Source organism: Elephas maximus, chromosome 2, assembly GCF_024166365.1.
Source record: "Elephas maximus indicus isolate mEleMax1 chromosome 2, mEleMax1 primary haplotype, whole genome shotgun sequence".
NCBI lineage: Eukaryota > Metazoa > Chordata > Mammalia > Proboscidea > Elephantidae > Elephas > Elephas maximus.
In genome coordinates this window covers 170,815,936-170,837,799 of record NC_064820.1, presented here as the reverse complement: position 1 = coordinate 170,837,799, position 21,864 = coordinate 170,815,936, and the positions used below count along the sequence as shown (strand labels likewise).

At 44.1% G+C, this 21,864-nt stretch overlaps 1 protein-coding gene across 1 annotated transcript in view; it reads right to left on the bottom strand.

The window, feature by feature from the left end:
- LARP1 (La ribonucleoprotein 1, translational regulator) overlaps nucleotides 1-20,258 on the bottom strand; it is a 172,902-nt gene extending 152,644 nt beyond the window's left edge. Inside the window, exons 1-2 of the mRNA XM_049874176.1 lie at nucleotides 19,918-20,258; nucleotides 7,717-7,939 (exon numbers count right to left, since the gene is read on the bottom strand). Of these exons, the coding sequence (XP_049730133.1) occupies nucleotides 7,717-7,738 (22 nt within the window). The 5' untranslated portion in view covers nucleotides 7,739-7,939; nucleotides 19,918-20,258. The remainder of the gene's footprint in view (nucleotides 1-7,716; nucleotides 7,940-19,917) is intronic.
- Nucleotides 20,259-21,864: the final 1,606 nt, after the last annotated feature.

The window sequence follows — 21,864 nt, the reverse complement described above, 5'->3', positions numbered from 1 at the left end:
TTTTTTTCACCTGTAAAATGGGATCAATATTTTACTTATTTCATAGGATTGCTGTGAAGATTACATGAGAAAACGTATGTTATGGGTTAAGCACCAAAACTGCCACTTTAAAAAAAGAATAATTTATTTTGTTGTTGTTGTTGATGAAAATATACACAGGAGAACATACACAAATTCAACATTTTCTACATGTACAATTCAATGACACTGATTACATTCTTCAAGTTACGCAGCCACTTTCACCCTCCTTTTCCAAATTGTCCCTCCCCATTAACATAAACTCACTGGCCCTCTAAGCTTCCTATCTAAACTTTCAAGTTGCTGATGTCAATTTGATCCCATATAGATAGTTCTATGTATAGATAGCTCTTTAAGACAGCATAATGCTCGAAGCAGATATTCTTTACTAATTAAGCTAAACTCTTATTTGGTTTTACGAAGACTTCGGAAGGTATTTTTAGTTTAAGGTTTAAAGATTATCTCAGGGCAACAGTTTCGGGGGTTCATTCAGTTTCAATGGCTTCAGAAATTCTGGCTTTCCACCAGGATCTGAAATTCTGTTCAGCATTTCCCCTTTGGATCAGGATTCTTCTATAGAATCTTTGATCAAAATACTCAGTAATATTCAGTAATAGCTAAGCAAAATCCAGTACCAAACCTGCCACTTTTAATAAAAGTTCACCATTATCAATTTTCATTTTGGAGGTTCCTAGGCGTAAGGTTGTCAAGGATTTCATTTTACTTTGATACACAATCGATACCCATGGAAGCAGCACTCAAGAAAGCAAAAGACACATTGCATTGGGCAAATAAGCTGCAAGGGATCTCTTTAAAGAATTAAAAAGCAAAGATGTCACCTGGAGGACTAAGGTGCACCTGACCCAAGCCATGGTGTTTTCAATTGCCTCATATACGTGCAAAAGCTAGACAATGAACAAGGAAGATGGAAGAAGAATTGACGACTTTGAATTGCAGTGTTGGCAAAGAATATTCAATATACCATGGACTGCCAAAAGAATAAACAAATCTGTCTTGGAAGAAGTACAAACACAATGTTCCTTACAAGCAAGGATGATGAGACTACGTCTCACATACTTTGGACATGTTATCAGGAGGGATCGGTCTTTGGAGAAGGACATCATGCTTGGTAAAATAGAGGGTCAGCGAAAAAGAGGAATATCCTCAATAAGATGTATTGACACAATGGCTGCGACAATGAGCTCAAGCATAAGAATGATTGTGGGCATGGTGCAGGACCAGGCAGTGTTTCATTCTGTTGTACATAGGGTTGCTATGAGTTGGAACCGACTCAACAACACCTAACAACAATAGCTGACGAAACATGCACTATGGTAATAGCAAAGTTTCATTCATTCAACAAATGTTTATTGAGTACTTACTATGTACTCAGCACTGAGAGTGAAGTAAATTTGATCCAGACCTAGATCCTGCTCCTCACCCCCACTCCTCACCCCAGGAGCTCTTAATCTGTAATCTGAATGGGAAGACCCACTGGCAAACATCACCTACTATACTGTCATTCACTGGGCCTTAGAAAGGCCCAAAGTACTGCTATGGGAGCCCTGGAGGAGGAAAAAAAATTATTATGAGAATGCTGGAACATACAGAAAAGTAGAAAGAACACTACATTGAATGGCTATGTATCATATATTTAACAATTGTCCTCATTTTATATTTACTTCATCTCTCTATACATAACATTTGTGACTGAATGATTTTAAAGGTAATTACAGATATAGGCATAACTTGTCTTATTGTACTTTGCTTTATTGTGCTTCACAGATATTACATTTTTTAGAAACTGACGGTTTGTGGCAACCCTGCATTAAGCAAGTCTTTTGGCACCATATTTCCAACAGCATATGATCCCTTCATGTCTCTGACATATTTTGGTAATTCTCACAATATTTCAAACTTTATCATTATATCTGTTATGGTGATCTGTGATCAGTGATTTTTTATTTTAATATTACAGTTGCTTTTGGGCACCATGAATTTTGCCCACGTAAGACGGCGAACTTAATTGATAAATGTTGTATGTGTTCTGACTACTCCACCAACCAGCCGTTCCTCCATCTCTCTCTCTCTCTCTCTCTTTGGGCCTCTCTATTCCCTAAGACATGACGATATTTAAATTGTTGCTGTTGTTGTTAGGTGCCGTCGAGTCGGTTCCGACTCATAGCAATCCTATGCACAACAGAACGAAACGCTGCCTGGTCCTGTGCGCCATCCTTACAATCGTTGTTATGCTTGAGCTCATTGCTGCAGCCACTGTGTCAATCCACCTCATTAAGGGTCTTCCTCTTTTCCACTGACCCTGTACTCTGCCAAGCATGATGTCCTTCTCCAGGGACTGATCCCTCCTGATAACATGTCCAAAATATGTAAGAAGAGGTCTCACCATCCTTGCTTCTAAGGAGCATTCTGGCCGCACTTCTTCCAAGACAGATTTGTTCGTTCTTTTGGCAGTCTGTGGTATAGTCAATATTCTTCACCAACACCACAATTCAAAGGCGTCAACTCTTTTTCGGTCTTCCTTATTCATTGTCCAGCTTTCACATGCATATGATGTGATTGAAAATACCATGGCTTGGGTCAGGCACACCTTAGTCGTCAGGGTGACATCTTTGCTCTTCAACACTTCCAAAGGTCCTTTGCAGCAGATTTGCCCAATGCAATGCGTCTTTTGATTTCTTGACTGCTGCTTCCATGGCTGTTGATTGTGGATCCAAGTAAAATGAAATCCTTGACAACTTCAATCTTTTCTCCATTTATCATGATGTTGCTCATTGGTCCAGTTGTGAGGATTTTTGTTTTCTTTATGTTGAGGTGCAGTCCATACTGAAGGGTGTGGTCTTTCATCTTCAATAGTAAGTGCTTCAAGTCCTCTTCACATTCAGCAAGCAAGGTTGTGTCATCTGCATAACGCAGGTTGTTAATGAGTCTTCCTCCAATCCTGATGCCCCATTCTTCTTCGTATAGTCCAGCTTCTTGTATTATTTGTTCAGCATATAGATTGAATAGGTATGGTGAAAGAATACAACCCTGACGCACACCTTTCCTGACTTTAAACCAATCAGTATCCCCTTGTTCTGTCTGAACAACTGCCTCTTGATCTATGTAAAGGTTCCTCATGAGCACAATTAAGTGTTCTGGAATTTCCATCCTTCACAATGTTATCCATAGTTTGTTATGATCCACACGCTCAAATGCCTTTGCATAGTCAATAAAACACACATAAACATCCTTCTGGTATATTCTCTGCTTTCAGCAAGGACCCATATGACATCAGCAATGATATCCTTGGTTCCACATCCTCTTCTGAAACTGACCTGAATATCTGGCAGTTCCTTGTCAATACACTGCTACAGCCATTTTTGAATGATCTTCAGCAAAATTTTGCTTGTGTGTGATATTAATGATATTGTTCTATCATTTCCACATTCGGTTGGATCACCTTTCTTGGGAATAGTTGTAAATATGGATCTCTTCCAGTCAGTTGGCCAGGAAGCTGTCTTCCATATTTCTTGGCATAGACGAGTGAGCACCTCCAGTGCTGTATCTGTTTGTTGAAGCATCTCAATTGATATTCCATCAGTTCCTGGAGCCTTGTTTTTTCCCAATGCCTTCAGAGCAGCTTGGACTTCTTCCTTCAGTATCATCGGTTCCTGATCATATGCCACCTCTTGTAATGGTTGAATATCGACTAATTATTTTTGGTATAATGACTCTGTGTATTCCTTCCATCTTCTTTTGATGCTTCCTGCGTCGTTTAGTATTTTCCCCATGGAATCCTTCACTATTGCAACTCAAAAGGCTTGAATTTTTTCTTCAGTTCTTTCAGCTTGAGAAACACCGAGCGTGTTCTTCCCTTTTGGTTTTCCATCTCCAGCTCTTTGCACATGTCATTATAGTACTGTACTTTGTCTTCTCAAGAGGCCCTTTGAAATCTTCTGTTCAGTTGTTTTACTTCATCAATTCCTCCTTTTGCTTTAGCTGCTCGATGCTCAAGAGCAAGTTTCAGAGTCTCCTCTGACATCCATCTTGGTCTTTTCTTTCTTTCCTGTCTTTTCAGTGACCTCTTGCTTTCTTCATGGATGATGTCCTTGATGTCATTCCACAACTCATCCAGTCTTTGGTCACTAGTGTTCAATGCGTCAAATCTATTCTTGAGATGGTCTCTAAATTCAGGTGGGATATACTCAAGGTCATATTTTGGCTCTTGTGGACTTGCTCTGATTTTCTTCAGTTTCAGCTTGAACTTGCAAGTTCAAATATTGAAATTAGGCCAATTAATAACCCTACAGTGGTCTCTAAGTGTTCAAGTAAAAGGAAGAGTTGCACATCTCTCACTTTAAATCAAAAGCTAGAAATGATTTAATAAGGAAGGCATATCGAAAGCCAAGGTAGGCTGAAAGCTAGGCCTCTTGTGTCAGTTAACCAAGTTGTGAATGCAAAGGAAAAGTTCTTGAAGGAAATTATAAGTGCTATTCCAGTGAACACATGAATGATAAAGTGAAACACCCTTATTGCTGATAAACGGAGAAAGTTTTAGTGGTCTGGATAGAAGATCAAAGCAGCCATAATCTTCTCTTAAGCCAAAGTCTAATCCAGAGCAAGGCCCTAACTCTCTTTAATTCTGTGAAGGCAGAGAGAGGTGAGGAAGCTGCAGAAGAAAAGTCTGAAGCTAGTAGAGACTGGCTCATGAGGTTTAAGAAAAGGAGCTGTCTCCATAACATAAAAGTGCAAGGCGAAGCAGCAAATGCTGACGTAGAAGCAGCAGCAAGTTATCCAGAAGATCTAGTGAAGATAACTGATGAAGGTGGATATACTAAACAACAGATTTTCAATGAAGATGAAACAGCCTTATATTGGAAAAAGATACCTTCTAAGAGTTTCATAGCTGCAGAGGAGAAGTCAATGCCTGGCTTCAAAGCTTCAAAGAACAGGCTTTCTCTCTTGTTACAGGCTAATGGAGTTGGTGACTTTAAGTTGAAGCCAATGCTCATTTACCATTCAAAAAATCCTAGGTCCCTTAAAAATTACGCTAAGTCTACTCTGCCTAAGCTCTATAAGCGGAACAACAAAGCCTGGATGACAGCACATCTGTTTACAACATGTTTTACTGCGTATTTTAAGCCCATTATTTTTTTTTTTATGCGAACTCTGGTGGCATAGTGGTTAAGAGCTATGGCTGCCAACCAAAAGGCTGGCAGTTTGAATCCACCAGGCACTCTTTGGAAACCCTATGTGGCAGTTTACTCTGTCTTATAGGGTCGTTATGAGTTGGAATCAACTTGACGGCAATGGCCTTGGTTTTTGGTTTGGTCGAGACCTACTGCTCAGAAAAAAAGATTCCTTTCAAAATATTACTGCTTATTGACAATGCACCTGCTCACCCAAGAGCTCTGATGGAGATGTACATGAGATTAATGTTGTTTTCATGCCTGCTAACACAACATCCATTCTGCAGCCCATGGAACAAGGAGTTAATTTCAACTTTCAAGTCCTACTTAAGGAATACATTTCATAAGGCTCTAGCTGCCACAGAGAGTGATTCCTCTGATGGGTCTGGGCAAAATAAATTGAAAACCTTCTGGAAAGAATTCACCATTCTAAATGCCGTTAAGAACACTGGTGATTTATGGGATGAGGTCAGAATATCAACATTAACAGGAGTTTGGAAATTGATTCTAACCATCACGGATGACTTTGAGGGGTTTAAGACTTCAGTGGAAGAAGTAATTGCAGATGTGGTGGGCATGGCAAGAGAAATAGAATTATAAGTGGAGCCCAAAGATGTGACTGATTGCTGCAATCTCATGATAACACTTTAATGGATGTGGAGTTGCTTCTTCGGATGAGCAAAGAAAGTGGTTTCTTGAGATGGATCTACTTCTGGCGAAGATGCTGTGAGCATTGTTGGAATAACAACAAAGGATTTAGAATATTACATAACCTTAGTTGTTAAAGCAGCAGCACGGTTTGAGAAGGTTGACTCCAATTTTGAAAGAAGTTCTACTGTGGGTAAAATGCTATCAAACAGCATCATATGGTACACAGAAATATTTCGTGAAAGGAAGAGTCAATCGAAGTGACAAACTTCATTGTTGTCTTATTTTAAGAAATTGCCACAGCCACCCCAGTCTTCAGCAACACTACCCTGATCAGTGAGCATCCATCAATATCAAGGCAAGGACGTCCACCAGCAAAAAGCTCAGATGATGGTTAGCATTTTTTAGCAATAAAGTATTTATTAATTAAGGAATGTATATTTTTTTAGTCATAATGCTATTGCACTTAATAGACTACACTATAGTGTAAACATAAATTTTTTAAATTGGGAGTTAGCTGAAAGTTTACAGAGCAAATTAGTTTCTCGTTAAACAGTTAATACTCAAATTATTTTGTGACATTGGTTGCCAATCCCATGATGTGTCAACACTCTCCCCTTCTCCACCCCAGGTCCCCTATTTCCATTCGTCCAAGTTTTCCTGTCCCTTCCTGCCTCCTCATCTTTGCTTTTGGGCTGGTGTGTCCATTAGTCTCGTATACATGATTGAACTATGAAGCATGTCCCTCATGCATGTTATTGTTGGCCCTATAGACACGTCTAATCTTTGCCTGAAGGGTAAATCTTAGGAGTGACTTCAGTACTGAGTTAAAAGGGTATCCAGGAACCACACTCTGGGGGTTTCTCCAGTCTGTCTGACTAGCAAGCCTGGTCTCTTTTGTGTGTGTAAGTGAATTTGAATTTTGTTCTACATTTTTCTCCTGCTCTGTCTGGGACCTCTATTGTGATCCCTGGCATAGCAGTCAACATAACTATTATATGCACCGGGATACCGAAAACTTCATATGACTCACTTTATTGCAATACTCGCTTTATTGCAGTGGCCTGGAACAGAACCTGTAATATCTCCAAGATATGCCCGTATTCTAATACTGCAGCCCAAAACACTCCAGCATGCACTTCCAAAAAATAAGAGCATTCTCCAATATAACCACAATACACTTAGCACATCTTACAAAACTAATGTTAACTTCCTTATCTCTAATACCCAGTTCATATTCAAATTTCCCTCATCATCTAAAAAAGTCTTTTATCTTTTTTTTTAATAATCCAAGGTACAATCAAGCATCACATATTCTATCTGGATGTTAGACACTCTGTTGTTGGGTGGGTGCTTTCTAGTTGATTCCAGCTCATAGTGACAGAGTGGATCTGCCCCATAAGGTTTTCTTGGCTGTAATCCTTATGGAAGCAGATCACCAGGACTTTCTCCTGCAGTGTCACTTAACCGTTGTACCATCAGGGCTCCTAGGTCTCTTTAAATCTAGAACAACCCCTGCTTCCCCCTCCCCCAAAGGTCATTCCACCATTGGTGATGCTAAGTGAGTTAGGTGGTGATGGGAAGATAGATGTCTAAGGCTAGGCTCTCTAAACCTGAAAAAACCAAACCTGTTGCCGTCAAGGCAATTCCAACTCATAGCAACCCTGTAGGACAGAGTATAACTGCCCCACAGAGTTTCCAAGGAGTGCCTGGTGGATTTGAACTGCCGACCTTTTGGTTAGCAGCTGTAGCACTTAACCGCTACACCAGCTAGGGTTTCCCTATGCTTCTCTAGAGAAGCAAAACCAGTGAAGTGTATAAATATCTATATAGGGAGATTTTTATCAAGGAAATGGCTCACGTGGCTGTAGAGGCTGGAACATCCCAAGTCTGTGGGTCAGGCTGGAGGCTTCTCCTGATTCATGTAGCCACAGGGGCTGGCGAACCCAAGATCGGTGCGTCAGACAGCACGGCTCTTGCTCACAGGCTGTGAAGACTGACAAATCCCAAGATCAGCAGGCAAGACCACAGGTAAACTGCTGGCTGAAGTCCCAAGAACCGGAGGCCAGATGAATAGGAGCCAGCTGCAGGATCCAAAAGGAACAAAAGCCTGGGAACCTTGCCAGATGGTCCACCTATATTAGATGCAGGCCACACCCCCCAAGGAAACTCCCTTTCAACTGACTGGCTACTCACAGCAGATCCCACCACAAAGGTGATCACATTATATCAATTCTCACCATGGATGTGATCACATCATCATATGACCACCAAACTACATCATAACTGCCAAACCACTGAGAATCATGGCCCAGCCAAGTTGACACACAACCTTAACGACCAGAAGACAGGAAGGTACTAGATTGCTTTATATGTAAAGGTTTAACTCTACTGGGGACGGGGACGAAAAAATCTTCAAGAAGCAACAATATTTGAATATGGCCTTAAAGGGTATGTAGGAGCCTACTGGGTGAAGAAATGGGAAGGAAAAGGGCTTTCCCGGTATCAGGAGGCACAGAGTTGGGAAAAGGTGTGACAAGCTTGAGGAAGTAGGAGGTGATAGGCAAATGTGCATTAAGAATTATAATAATAAATTTACTATGTTCCAGGAACTATGTTAAGTGACTCATTTAACCTTCACAATGTTCTACAGAAAGGGTGTTTCCCCTTTTTTAAGGATGAAGAAACCAAGGTTTAGTGATATGTAGTAACTTGCCTAAGGTCATATAGCTAGGAAGTGACAAACTCAGGATTTGAAGCCAGTTGCCTGATTCCTGAGCCTCTGCTTTTAAAATTACTAAATCCTGGTGGCGTACTGGTTAAGTGCTATAGCTGCTAACCAAAGGGTCAGCAGTTCGAATCCGCCAGGCGCTCCTTGGAAACTCTATGGGGGTAGTTCTACTCTGTCCTATACGGTCGCTATGAGTCGGAATCGACTCGATGGCACTGGGTTTGTTTTTTTTTTTTTGTTTCTTAAGCTCTACTTTAAACAGAGAGGAATGAGGAGGTGGAGAATGGAGCTGGAGAGGCCGACCTTCTTGGCTGTTCTAAGGAGTGTGGAAGTAATTCCAGGGCCAGTAAGGAGCAAAGCAAGATTTCCTCACTGGGGCCGCCCTGGCTGTGCCTAAGAAGCTCACCCTGCTATAGCTGAAGGATGAATGGGGGCACTGCATGGGTGGGTAAACTATTAGACTGAAGGCTGGGTGACCCTCCAGGTGAACTGGGCCCCAGGCAAGAGAGATGAAAGGAGGAATTCAAGAGTCCCACTTCTTGTATACAACCCTGTGTCCATGTGCACAGGGGGATGTTTACAACCCTTTAATATCATCGGCCTTGGGGGGCGGGGCGGTCAGGTGTCCAAGAGGCCCTGGTGTCTCAGGACCCCTGCACTCTTTAAAGAGCTCTAGTTTCCACATCATTACCAAGGCCCTGCTTCCAACTGGCCACACAGACCACATCACAAAAGCCAGATGAAAGGACCTGCCTGAACCTCTGAGGCAGACAGAGGAAAAGCAACTTGCCCAAGATCACAGCCACATCATGGCCGAAACAGGGCTAGAACTCTGGTCGTGCCTTCTTGATGGGGTTTATTTCAGAATCAAAGACCAGTCAGGACACAATCGCTGAGGACTGGCCGCTGGGATGCCAAATGTCCCAGGCAATCCTTTAGTTATTTTATATTTCCCCATTTGGGAGTCCTCTCTAAATGAGACAGGCAGCTGTGGAAGCAGTGGCTCCAGGCACAGCCTCCTTCCGGGTGCCCTCCCTGGCCTGGCTGTCCTTGAACTGTTCTTTGGCAATTCCAGGGCATCATGCTCAGCATGGCCTGTGCTTCACCAAAGCACAGCAGATGGACAGATGGACACACACACACACCTCGGCCTGGTCTTCCATCTCCAGTCGGGAGTGGGGCCCACTTGCCTGCTGTCTGCTGAGGTAGCCATGGCAAGCCTCATCCCTGCTGGCTCATCCTTCCAGCCTAGGGCAGGGAGGGTGTATGGATAGTCAGGTACCTCCACTGGGGCCAGGCTGCCTGGGTTCAAATCTCTGCCTTGTTACTAGCTGTGTGACCTTGAGCAGGTCACTTCACCTCTCTGTGCTTCTGTTTCTTCCTTCTTAAATCAATGAAAATAATGGGGCTTCGTAAAGTTGGGTGGGAGGATTAAACAACATAACAAGTATTAAAGAGCTTACAAGGTGCTTGCCACATGATAAAAACCAAACCTGTTGCCGTAGTATGGATTCTGACTCATAGCAACCCTATAGGACAGAGTAGAACTGCCCCATAGAGTTTCCAAGGAGTGCCTGGTGGATTCAAACTGCCAACCTTTTGGTTAGCAACTGTAGCACTTAACCACTACACCACCAAGGTTTCCTGCCACAAGATAAAACCTGGTTATTATTCGTTTAGGAGTTAGTAGGCTTAGGTGCCTGCCCTGAGCCCTGCTACTAACCTTTGCATTTGCTATTCCGACTGCCAAGAACACCCTCCCATTCATCGTGGTCTAGTAATTTTTGCAAACGTTTCAGATCCTGCATAAAATCTGCCTCTTCCACACAGCCCATCCAGATTAACTGCACCAAGTTTAAGGCCTTCCTTCACTCCTAGAAGTTAAAGCTCAGCTGGCACTGGCATTATCTAAACTAACTAATAGGAGGGGGCCAGGTTTGGGGATGGGGAAGTTCATAGTGGTAACCTAGACTCAGAAGGTGGTTACAGTCCAGGCTTCAGCTAACTGCTGGTTACATACTTTTGGGTAAATCACTTCATAATTGTGTCTAAATTTCCTCTGTAAAATGGAGGTGATAATCTCTGTTTGACCTGTTTCACAAGATGAAAGAAGTCAGATCCCTGACTGTACTTTGAGAATGGATGGAAACAAGCAAAATGCTTTTTCAAGGAATATTTAATAACCTGGAAAAACAATAGCAATGAATAGTGTCTCTTCTTCTTCTCTGAATTAAAATTTTAATTTCAAAATTTTACAAAAGGAGCTCATTAATATATTCACAAGGTAAAAGATTCACAAAATACTGTTAAGTGAAAAAACATAATCCACTGTATAGGAACTATGATTCAAACTTTATTTTTAAACAGATATAAGTTAAAACACTAGAAATAAAAAAAAACTGTAAGGAAATCCACCAACATGTTAACAGTGTTATCTCCGGGTGCTAGGATTACTAGTGATTACTATTACTTTCTTTAAATTTTTCTATATTTTCTTTTTTCTAATGAGGCTATATTATTTTTATAGACCAAAGAAAACTACAGTCATTTTTAAAGAAAAAGCAAACAATGTAACTTGAAAGCATTCTAGGTGTGATGCAGTGAATTACTTAATATGGTCCTTCTAGCCATTTTAGCCATAGTCTTTATAACTCCCCCCAAATGACTGGGTGGGATTATGCAAATCAGGTGCTTGTGGTCCACCAAGGGGATTGGATAGCTTGCTGATAATTTAAATAAGGTGCATGGCACCCTTGGTGGGGGGGGACCACGCAAATAAAGTGTATGGAACCTTAACAAGGGGATTGGTCAGTTTTGCCATCCCAATAGGCTTCAAATGAGCCATCCCAGAGGTGGGAAGGGAGGATCTCACCACCACCAAGAAAGAAGAGTCTGGAGTGGAGTGCATCCTTTGGACCCAGAATTCCTGCACTGAGAAGCTCCTAGAGCCAGGAGACTGGGAGAGAGAGCTGTAACACCGAAGACAGTGCAAAGTGGCAGCAGAGAAATTGTGGCAACAGAGACAGGAGACTGGCAGGGGGGATTGTGGTGGGCTTTCCGGCCCACAGAGCGAGAAAGCTAAGTGCCCTTTGGGCAGGAGACACCTGGTGGAGCTAGGTTTGCTGACCCGCAGAACTAGAGTTGAGTACCTTTGGGCTGAGGCCTACTGGCGGAGTGGGGTGCCTCTGGGCACTTATCAACAGAGCTAAAAGAGCTTTATAACATTTGCCCAAGCAGGGCAGAGCTAGGCTGAGTAGCTGAGGGCCAGAGATACCTGCCTGAGGGCATGGTTGAGAAGAGGTTGTCCTGATCAAAGAACTATACCCTGAGCACTCCTGAACCTGAATTGTAACCTATTACTTCCCTAATAAATCCCATAACTATGCGTATGGTCTGTGAGTTCTGTGAAGCCGTTGCAACAAATTATTGAACTCAGCTGCCATGAATTGCATTGTCTCCCAAAAATATGTGTCAACTTTATTAGGTCATGATTCTCAGTATTGTGTTGTTTCCCTCCATTTTGTGATTGTAATTTTATGATAAAAAGGGTTAGAGTGGGATTGCAACACCCTTACTAAGGTCACATCCCTGATCCAATGTAAAAGGAGTTTTCCTGAGGTGTGGCCTAGGCCACCTTTATCTTAAGAGAGATAAAAGGAAAAGGAAGTGGGGAGTCGGAACTTCCTACCACCAAGAAAGAAGCACTGAAAGCAGAGCCGGTCCTTTGGACCCAGGGTCCCTGTGAGGAGAAGCTCCTAGCCCAAGGAAAGGTTGATGAGAAGGACCTTCCTCCAGAGCCAACAGTGAGAGAAAGCCTTCTCCTGAAGCTGACACCCTGAATTTGGACTTCTAGCCTACTAAACTGTGAGAATATAAATTTCTCTTTGTTAAAGCCACCCACTTGTGGTATTTCTGTTGTAGCAGCACTAGATGACTAAGACACCAGCAGAGAAGTAGAGTGCTGTGGTTGCTGTTGGAATTGGTAAAACGGTTGGAAGGTCAAGGCATGTCTGACCTCCACCTCATAGGAATCAGCCTTGGGCTGTTGATCTTGATTCTCCTTCCCCCTTGTGAAGTTAGAGGAGGTCAGATGTCTCCGCGATGCCATTTTTATACTAGGTTAAGCAAAAGCAAGTTAGATGCCACCGATGTATCAATTATGAGTCCCTGGGTGGTCAGTGCTCCCATCTGAATACAGGGATAGTAATACTTTCTTTGATCCAACAGGTGGTGCAAATAGTTAATGTGCTTGGTTGCTAGCCAAAACACTGGAGGTTTGAGTCCACCCAGAGTTAGCTTTGAAGAAAGAACCGGTGACCCACTTCAGAAAAAAATCAATCTTGAAAACCCTGTAGAGCACAGTTCTACTCTGACACTTACGGGTTGCCATGAGCCAGAAGAGACTCAATGGCAATTTTTGTTTGTCTGTTTGTTTATGCATCAATTATGAGAAATCTTGTAGAGGAAAATTTTGCCTTCTAGAAGCACCACTCCTTTCCAGGATGGTGACTCTGAGGGTTCCAGTCCTCCCTACCTTCTCTCCCTTAGAAAGGCTACCAGTAACATCTGTCCAAGAGCAACAGGTTCAGGTTTTTGTCTCTTTGAAACCCTCATGCAGAGCTCCCCACTCCTCTGGTTTCCAGAACGTCACCAGCATCCTTGGCATGAAGTTCCTCCTTTCGATGTCAGGCCCAGCAAGGCCAGGGGAGGCACGGGCAGTGCTCCGTGGGGGCGGGGAAGACCCTTAAGCCCCTGCAGAGTTACCAGGTTACCTCTTAATTAGCTGAGGAGAGAGTCATGGCTGTCTGTGACTAAAAAAAAAAAAAAAGCTGTGGCATTCATGCCTCCTCTCTTTGGTTTATCATGCCTCTTCTACATGTTTGTTACAGTCCATGAGGCCCTTCTTAGAATCTTCCACAGCCTTACTGAGCCTAGACGCCCAAAAACCTTCAGTGACTCCTCATTTCCTTCAGGGTGGGCACTGGCCAACGTTCTTATTCTGGCATTTAAGGGCCCACAGAATCTGACCCAACTTTCTTTCTGGACATGCCTTTTTGTTGTTGTTGTTACTGTTGTTGAGCTGCTATTTCTTTCTTTACAGTTCCTGTGTGCCAATCAAAATGACCTTCTGGCCAGCTCCAAAGCCAAACCAGGAAGGGACAATAATGAATGAAGAGAGCTGGATGTAAGAAAGCAATGGGGAAAGGTGGAGACTGTGGCAAACTGGAACAGACGCCCACTTCTTAGTGCCAGTGAATTGCTACCTAGTAGGGTCTTCCAAATTTTCAAGAGAATTGCCAAATTGGTTTCTTTATGCTAAATATCCTGATTTTTTAAATATTGGTAGCTAATTCACAAAACACATTTAGTCAGTCTGCTGATCACAGTTTGTAATTCATCTCAGGAACACATCGAAATTTTCTCCCTCTGCACCTTTGCATTTGCCATTCCCACTGCCAAGAACACCCTCCCACTCATCTCCATCTAATGAACTCCACCTATTCTGTCAGGTGCAACCGGAACACCACCTCTTCCGTGAGCCTCCCCCTGTTACCTCAGCTGGAAGTGACATCTCCCTCCTTGGGTTGCACCACTCATTCAGCTCTTTGCCTGCCCTGCTCCATGCCACAGTTGTTTCAATGAGTCCTAGCTCTACTGGTTGACAATAAACTCCTAAAATACAATGTGCAGGCACCATGTTAGGCACTGGGGATACAGCCTGGAACAAATTGGTCAAAGTCTTTGCCTTGCGAGGGTTTGGGAACCATGGTTTCAGGAGACATCTAAGTCAACTGGCATAATAATATTTATTAAGAAAACATTCTGCATCCCACTTTGGAAAGTGGCGTCTGGGGTCTTAAACGCTAGCAAGCGGCCATCTAAGATGCATCGATTGGTCTCAACCCACCTGGAGCAAGGAATAATGAAGAACACCAAAGACGCAAGGTAATTATGAGCCTAAGAGACAGAAAGGACCATATAAACCAGAGAATACATCACCCTGAGACCAAAAGAACTAGATGGTGCCCAGCCACAACCGATGAGTGCACTGACAGAGAAGCCCCGATGGAGCAGGAGAGCAGTGGGATGCAGACTCCAAATTCTCGTAAAAAGACCAGACTTAATGGTCAGACTGGGACTAGAAGGATGCCGGAGGCCATGGTCCCCAGACCTTCTGTTAGCCCAAGGCAGGAACCATTCCCAAAGCCAACTCTTCAGACAGGGATTTGACTGGAATATGGGATGGAAAATGGTACTGGTGAAGAAGAAGCTTCTTGGATCAAGTAGACACATAAGACTATGTTGGCATCTCCTGTCTGGAGGGGAGATGAGAGCAGAGGGGGTCAGAAGCAGACCGAACGGACACGAAAATAGAGAGTCGAGGGAAGGAGTGTGCTGTCTTATTAAGGAGAGAGCAATTAGGACTATATAGCAAGGTGTGTATAAATTTTTATATGAGAGACTGACTTGATTTATCAACTTTCACTTAAAGCACAAAAAAAAAAAAAATCTTTGCCTTGACAGAATACACAGCCAGTGGAGGAGGCAGATTTTAAATAAATAATTCCCCAAATACCTAATTCCAGTTGTGATGAGCTTTATGGAGTGACGAACATTTATAAAAGGGATTTAATCTAGGTGGGAGGATTAAGCAGGTGCTGGTCATGAGGCATCTTGGCGAAGCATCAACACTAGAGCTGCCATATCACGTTGTACTGTTTGTACACTGCACAAAGGTATCCAGCTGAGGGGGCAGGTGTGAGCTGAAATCCAGTCTCTGCTCAACTGACCAAGCTGTGCCTTTTTCTGATCTGCACAAAGATGCTGTGTAGGCTAGCAGGGGCATTAAAAATTTTTTGTATTTTGTTCTTGTTGTTAGTATACGCAGCAAAATACACACCAATCAATGGTTTCTACATGTACAATTCCATGACAGATTACATTCTCAAGTTGTGCAACCATTCTCACGCTCCTTTTCTGAGTTGTTGCTCCCTCATTAACATAAACTCACTGCCCCCTGAGGTTCCTATCTAATCTTTCGAGTTGCTGTTGTCAATTTGATCCCACATAGATAGTTCTTAAAAGAGCGTAATGCACAAGGCAGACTTTTTTTACTAGTTAAACTACTGTTCAGTTTTAAGATGACATCAGGGGATATTTTTGGTTTAAGGTGTAAAGATTATCTCAGCCTCCATGGCTCCAGAAAGTCTACAGTCTATGAGAATTTGAAATTCTGTTCTCCACTTCCCCCCTTTTGATCAAGATTCTTCTATGGAATCTTTGACCAAAATATTCAGTAATGGTAGCCCGGCACCATCCAGTTCTTCTGGTCTCATGGCAAAGGAGGCAGTTGTTTATGCAGGCAATGAGTCACACATTCCATATTCTCCTTCTATTCCTGACTCTCCTTCTTCCTGTGTTGTTCCAAGTGAATAGAGACCAACTGTGGTGTCTTGGATGGCTGCTTGCAATCTTTTAAGATTGTTTTAGTTATCTAGTGCTGCTACAACAGAAATATCACGAGTGGGTGGCCTTAACAAAGACAAATTTATTTCTTCACAATAAAGTAGGCTAAAAGTCCAAATTCAGGGTGTCAGCTCCAGGGGAAGGCTTTCTCTCTCTGTTGGCCTTCTCTTCAATCTTTCCATGATCAAGGAGCTTCTCAGGCACAGCGACTCTGGGTCCAAAGGACACGCTCTGCTCCTGGTGCTGCTTTCGTGGTATATGAGGTCCCCCTGTCTTTCAGCTTGCTTCTTTTTTTAATATCTCAAGAGATTACTTCAAAACACAATCCAATCTTGTAGATTGAGTACTGCCTCACTAACACAACTGCCGCCCACCCTTCCTCATTAACATCACAGATGCAGGATTTACAACATATAGGAAAATCACACAATATTGGGAATCATGGCCCAGCCAAATTGATACACATATTTTTGGGGGGACATAATTCAATCCATAACAAAGACGCCAGGCAGTACGCAATGAACTAGGAGGTAGAACAGAAGCACTAAACACATTATTAGGCCAGTTACCTGGGATGTCTAGCAGGGCTACATTTAATTTCTTCCTTCCCACCTAGAATAAAGCCTTTTCTAAATAAACTTTCGATCTAAGCAAAATCAGTGACTTTCTAAAGTGCAGTGAATTACTTAATACAACCTTTCTTGCCATAATCTTTGTAACACCCACCAAGTGACTGGGTGGGACTATGCAAATGAGGTGCTTGTGGACCAACAAGGGGATTGGATAGCTTGCTAATAATGTAAATAAGACACAAATAAATAATAATGTAAACAAGGGTCCTATCCAGGGTGGGATCATGCAAATAAGGTATATGGAATCGTAATGAGGGGACGGGTCAGTTTGGCTATCCCACTAGGCTTAAAAGGAGACATGGACAGAGAGAGAGAGGAATTGTAACATGGAAGACAGAGAGAGACAGCAGAGCCAGTAAAACCAGGACAGAGAGGGAGAATTGTAACACCAGGGACAGTGAGAAGCAGTGGCAGGGAAACACTGGCAGCAGAGGCAGCAGGACTAGGAAACTGACAGGAGAGTGGCAGAAAACAGCACAGTGGGCTTTCTGGCCCATAGAACAAGAGAGTTGACTGCCTTCGGGCTGAGGCTTACTGGCAGAGTGGGGTGTCTCTGAGCACTTACTGGCAGAGCTAAAAGAACTTTGTAACATCCGAGCAGGGCAGGGGCCAAGGGATCATAGACAGGCATGCCTGCTGGCACAGCTGAGAAGAAGCTGTCCTGGTCGAAAAACTGTATCCTGAGGATTCCTAAACCAGAATTGTAACCTGTTACTTCCTGTGAAGAGCCCTGGTGATGCAGTGGTTAAGAGCTACGACGGGCTATGGCTGCTAACCAAAAGGTCGAGAGTTCGACTCCACCAACCGCTTCTTGGAAACCCTATAGAGGAGTTCTACTCTGTCCTATAGGGTCACTATGAGTTGGAATGGGATACAAATGAAGCCTGCTTCCCCTTTCTACCTGATACTTCCCTAAATCCCTACTATAGAGACATCTGGGATCAGGGAAGGCCTCTCTGAAGAAGTGACACGGGAGCTTGGACTAAAGGGCAAGAAGGCGCCAACCAGTGAAACAGCATGCAGAGAATGTGGAACAGCATGTGTGAGGCTTCTGAGGGGAGAAGTACCATCGCTACGGACCTGGTAGGCATTAGGGTGGACAAAGGGGGGAGAGCAGTGAGGGGTGGGGCAGGCAGCAACCATACCATGCACGATCTAGAAGGCTACAATGATAGTTCGATTCTTATCCTGAAATGTTGTAGAAAGCCCCTTCCCTAATCACATCACTGGTAGTGTAGTGGCTAAGTGCTGCAGCTGCTAACCAGAAGGTCGACAGTTCGAATTCGCCAGGTACTCCTTGGAAACTCTGAGGCAGTTCTACTCTGTCCTATAGGGCCGCTGCGAGTCAGAACTGATTCAATGGCAATGGGTTTGGTTTTTGGGTTTTAATCATGTCACTACGAGCATCACCCCCCATGAGTGTGCCCACAAAGAGTGCACAGTAACAGATCCACCTCAACAGAGCGCTTACCACAAGCAAGACACTGGGCTAGAGCTGCAGGTTCATTCTACCTTACCCTCCTAAAGAAGGAAGTACTCTTTGATTTCAGTGGAGCAGATGAGAAAACTGAGGCACAGAGGGTGAGCAGCCTGCCTAAGGTCACCTGGCTAGTAGGGGGTGGCTGGGATCCATGCCCAGGGATGTGGGATTCTCAGCCCCTGCTCTTGGCTGCCATACAACAATGACCCTTATGAATAAACAGGAGCAGAGTCCAAGTAGGGCCTGGTAGCCTGAAGCACTGGCATCAAGTGGAAGCTTATCAGAAATGCAAGAGCTCAGCTCCACCCCAGATAAGATTTACAAGAATCTTGTGCACATTACAGGCTGAGCAGCACTAGAAAATAAGCCATTCAAAGAGGCATACTGCCTTTGCAGCCCTTATATGACAGACTAGTGCCTCATAGGCCAGATCTTCAATGTCCTGAAAATAACTTATTCTTACCAAACTTGCCAGAATTGTCAACTGTTCCAGTCAGCCAGCTGCCCCAGTTTTGTCTTTTATTAAGACTCCATGGGGAAAGCTGTGAGAAGCTATCGTTAACCCCCAAAATGGGGCTGCTGTACAGTCTAATTCTGCTTCATATGGATCTGCCTTCATCCAGGAACAAATCTAAAGTCATTTGGGGTCCACTTTGATCTCTGGATCATTTTCTGGGACCCACTTTTCGCAAGACAATTCCTTATCTTAATCTGTATACCAAAGGAGGCAGAGTGGATTAGTGGTTGAGGGAAAGCCGGGTTCCCATTCAGCTCTAAGGCCACATGCTGTGTGACTTTGGGAAACTTCCCACTCCAATCCAAAAAAAGGGGTGAGATAAACTATATCAGGAATCACTAGATCAGGGACCTGGCAGGTAACATCAAGTCAGTACAATGTCCTAGGTGACAATAGGGAGTAGTGGGGACTGTGGCAATCTAGAGGGTGTAATACCCTGATTAAAAGGGGCAGCCCCACTCAGCAATAGGCCACTGCTGTCATGGAATTGGGGTCCAGTGTTGCCAGATATTCCAATTTTTCAAGAGTTGGAAATTTGGTTTCCCCTCTCTTAAATATTTTGATGTTTAAATACTGGCAACTACGTAGTTTAAATTTAAGGGACTCTGGTTGTGCAATGGTTAAGCACTTAGCTGCTAACCAAGAGCTTTTAGTTAGAACCCACCAGCTGTTCTTTGGGAGAAAAGACCTGGCTATCTAAAAAAAAAAAAAAAAAAATTTTTTATCTGCTCAAAGGTTAATGCTTAGAAAATCTATGGGGCGGTTCCACTCTGTCCTGCAGGGTGGCTATGACTTGGAATCAACTTGACGGCAACGGGTTTGGTTTTGGTTTTCATGCATGGGAATCGACTCCACGTCACGTAACAATAACAGTTTAACACTAAAAAAAAAACAACAACAACAATACTATGTGGACCAAATAAAACTCAGCTCTCTACAGGCCAGATCTGCCCACGTGCCGCGTCTGCGAGCCATGGCTTGGATGCCACCTTAATGTTATGTGTAAGTTTGTAATTCTGTGTCTAAGTCTTGCTCTTTTAAAATGCTGCAAAGCGACTCCCTGGCTCCCCGGAGGGCAGAAGGAGATTCGTAGTCCCCTCCCCCCCGCCCCCGCGTCCCTCGCCCCCATCGATGTCCCCTCCCCAGGTCTCTCCAGGAGAGGGCCATGCGCGGGGACCCAGCACTGTACGTGGTGACGGGTCTCAAGGCGTCTCTTTCTTCACACCCTTCCCTACCTGCTCGCCTGCTCCCCGGCAAGGCCAGCACTGCCGCAGCGATGACTCAGCCTTTTGCGGCCCTGTCTCCAAGGGAGGGGTGACGGGGAGGCAGGGCACGGGTGGGGAGGGGCAAAAGGAGAAGGTGGAGGAGAGGGGGAGGGAAAGAGCGAGTAGGCGACTGGTGAGGGGAGGGAACGAAGGAGGGAAAGCAGAGACCAAAGGAGGGTAGAAACGGAGGAAAGGGGAGCTCCTGGGAGCTGGAAGCCCAAGCCCCAGGCTCCGTCTCCAGCCGGCTGAGGTGGGCTGGGCCGGAGGAGCCCAGAGGTGGAGAAAGGAGGGCTGCGTTCGTCTCCCATTCCCCCCTGCCGTCCGGTCAGCACCCGGGAGCTCCCTGTGCACACGTGGTTCACAGCCACACCCACGGACCCACCCCCTGAAGTTGTGGTCTCTGCCTTCTCCGCTTTTGACTTTTTCCTGTGTTGGGTGCTCTGTGGAGGGAGGAGGGGACAGGGAAGCACTGGCCTGTGCGTCTTTAGATACGAAACGCTTAGGGAGCACCTCCGGGCGGCGGCCTGTGGGGAACTGGGGACTTAGAAACGGATAGAAACGGGGGAGACGGGACCCAGCTTCCTGGGTGCTTGCAGGGGAGCGAGAAAATCCACACCGCATATTCACAAGTGGAAAATTGAACGGAGAAATGATCCTACTGGTCGTATTTTGCTGGTCTACACAAGTAGCTATAACACAAGGTTGAATTTGGAGGGCACTACACGGAAGTTTCCTTAGCAATATTTTGTAATATAAATGAATTGGTGAATGAATAAAATGTGCTATGGAAACATGTCTATGTTTATATAAGGGAATGAGTGGGTTTTTGTGTGTCTTTTTGTATGTCTGTTTATATGTGTATTTCGGAGGATATACTGGAGTGTATGTGTATGTAGCAGTTCGAATCCACCAACCTCTCCTTGGAAACCCTCTGGGGCAGTTCTACTCTGCCCTATAGGGTCACTATGAGTTGGAACCAACTCGAGGGCACATAACAACACAACATGTGTGTGTCATTGAACAATGTATGTTTACGTATGCCTTATGTATGTAAGCACATTTTAACTGTGTATGGGTACCCTCTGTGTGTCCTCTGTGTGCCAGGCTGATTTTTTGAAGTAGATTGCCAGGTCTTTCTTTCTTTCTTTTTTTGAATATTTTATGGCTGTTTATGTGAAAGTTTACAGAGTAAATTAGTTCCCATTCAGCAATTTACAGTATACACAGCTTGTTTTATGACATTGGTTGCAAACCCCTGAATGTGTCAGCACTCTCCCCCCTTCTTCCCTGAGTTCCCTGTATTGCCAGGCCTTTCTTCCTAGTCTGTTTTAGTCTGGATGCTCTGCAAAGAACTGTTCAGCATCCATTGCCACACACAAGCATCCACTGACAGACAGGTGGTGGCTGGACTTGAGGTGCATCCAACCTGGGTCCTCCACACGACCCAGAGAATTCCACCACGGAACCACCACTGGACCCGCACAAAATTTGTACATACAAATTTAAACACAGACTTAGGAAAACCATAGGTCTCATGTATACCAAACCCAAAAAAACCAAACCCGTTGCCATCAAGTCGATTCCCACTCACAGCACTCCTACAGGACAGAGTAGAACTGTCCACAGTTTCCAAGGAACAGCTGGTGGATTTGAACTGCCGGCCTTTTGGTTAGCAGCTGAACTCTTAACCACTGAGCCCTCGTGTATACACACATGCTCAATATTTACACACACAACACTACACACTTACATGACAGCAGCCTTGGTGCTATTTACATGTGGGGCTGAACAATTCTTTGTTGTGGGGGCTGTTCTGTGCATTTGAAGAAATGCCCCCTCCCAATGGTGACAACAAAAAATGTCTCCAGACATTACCAAATATCACCTGGAGGCAAACTGTCCCCAATTGAGAATCAC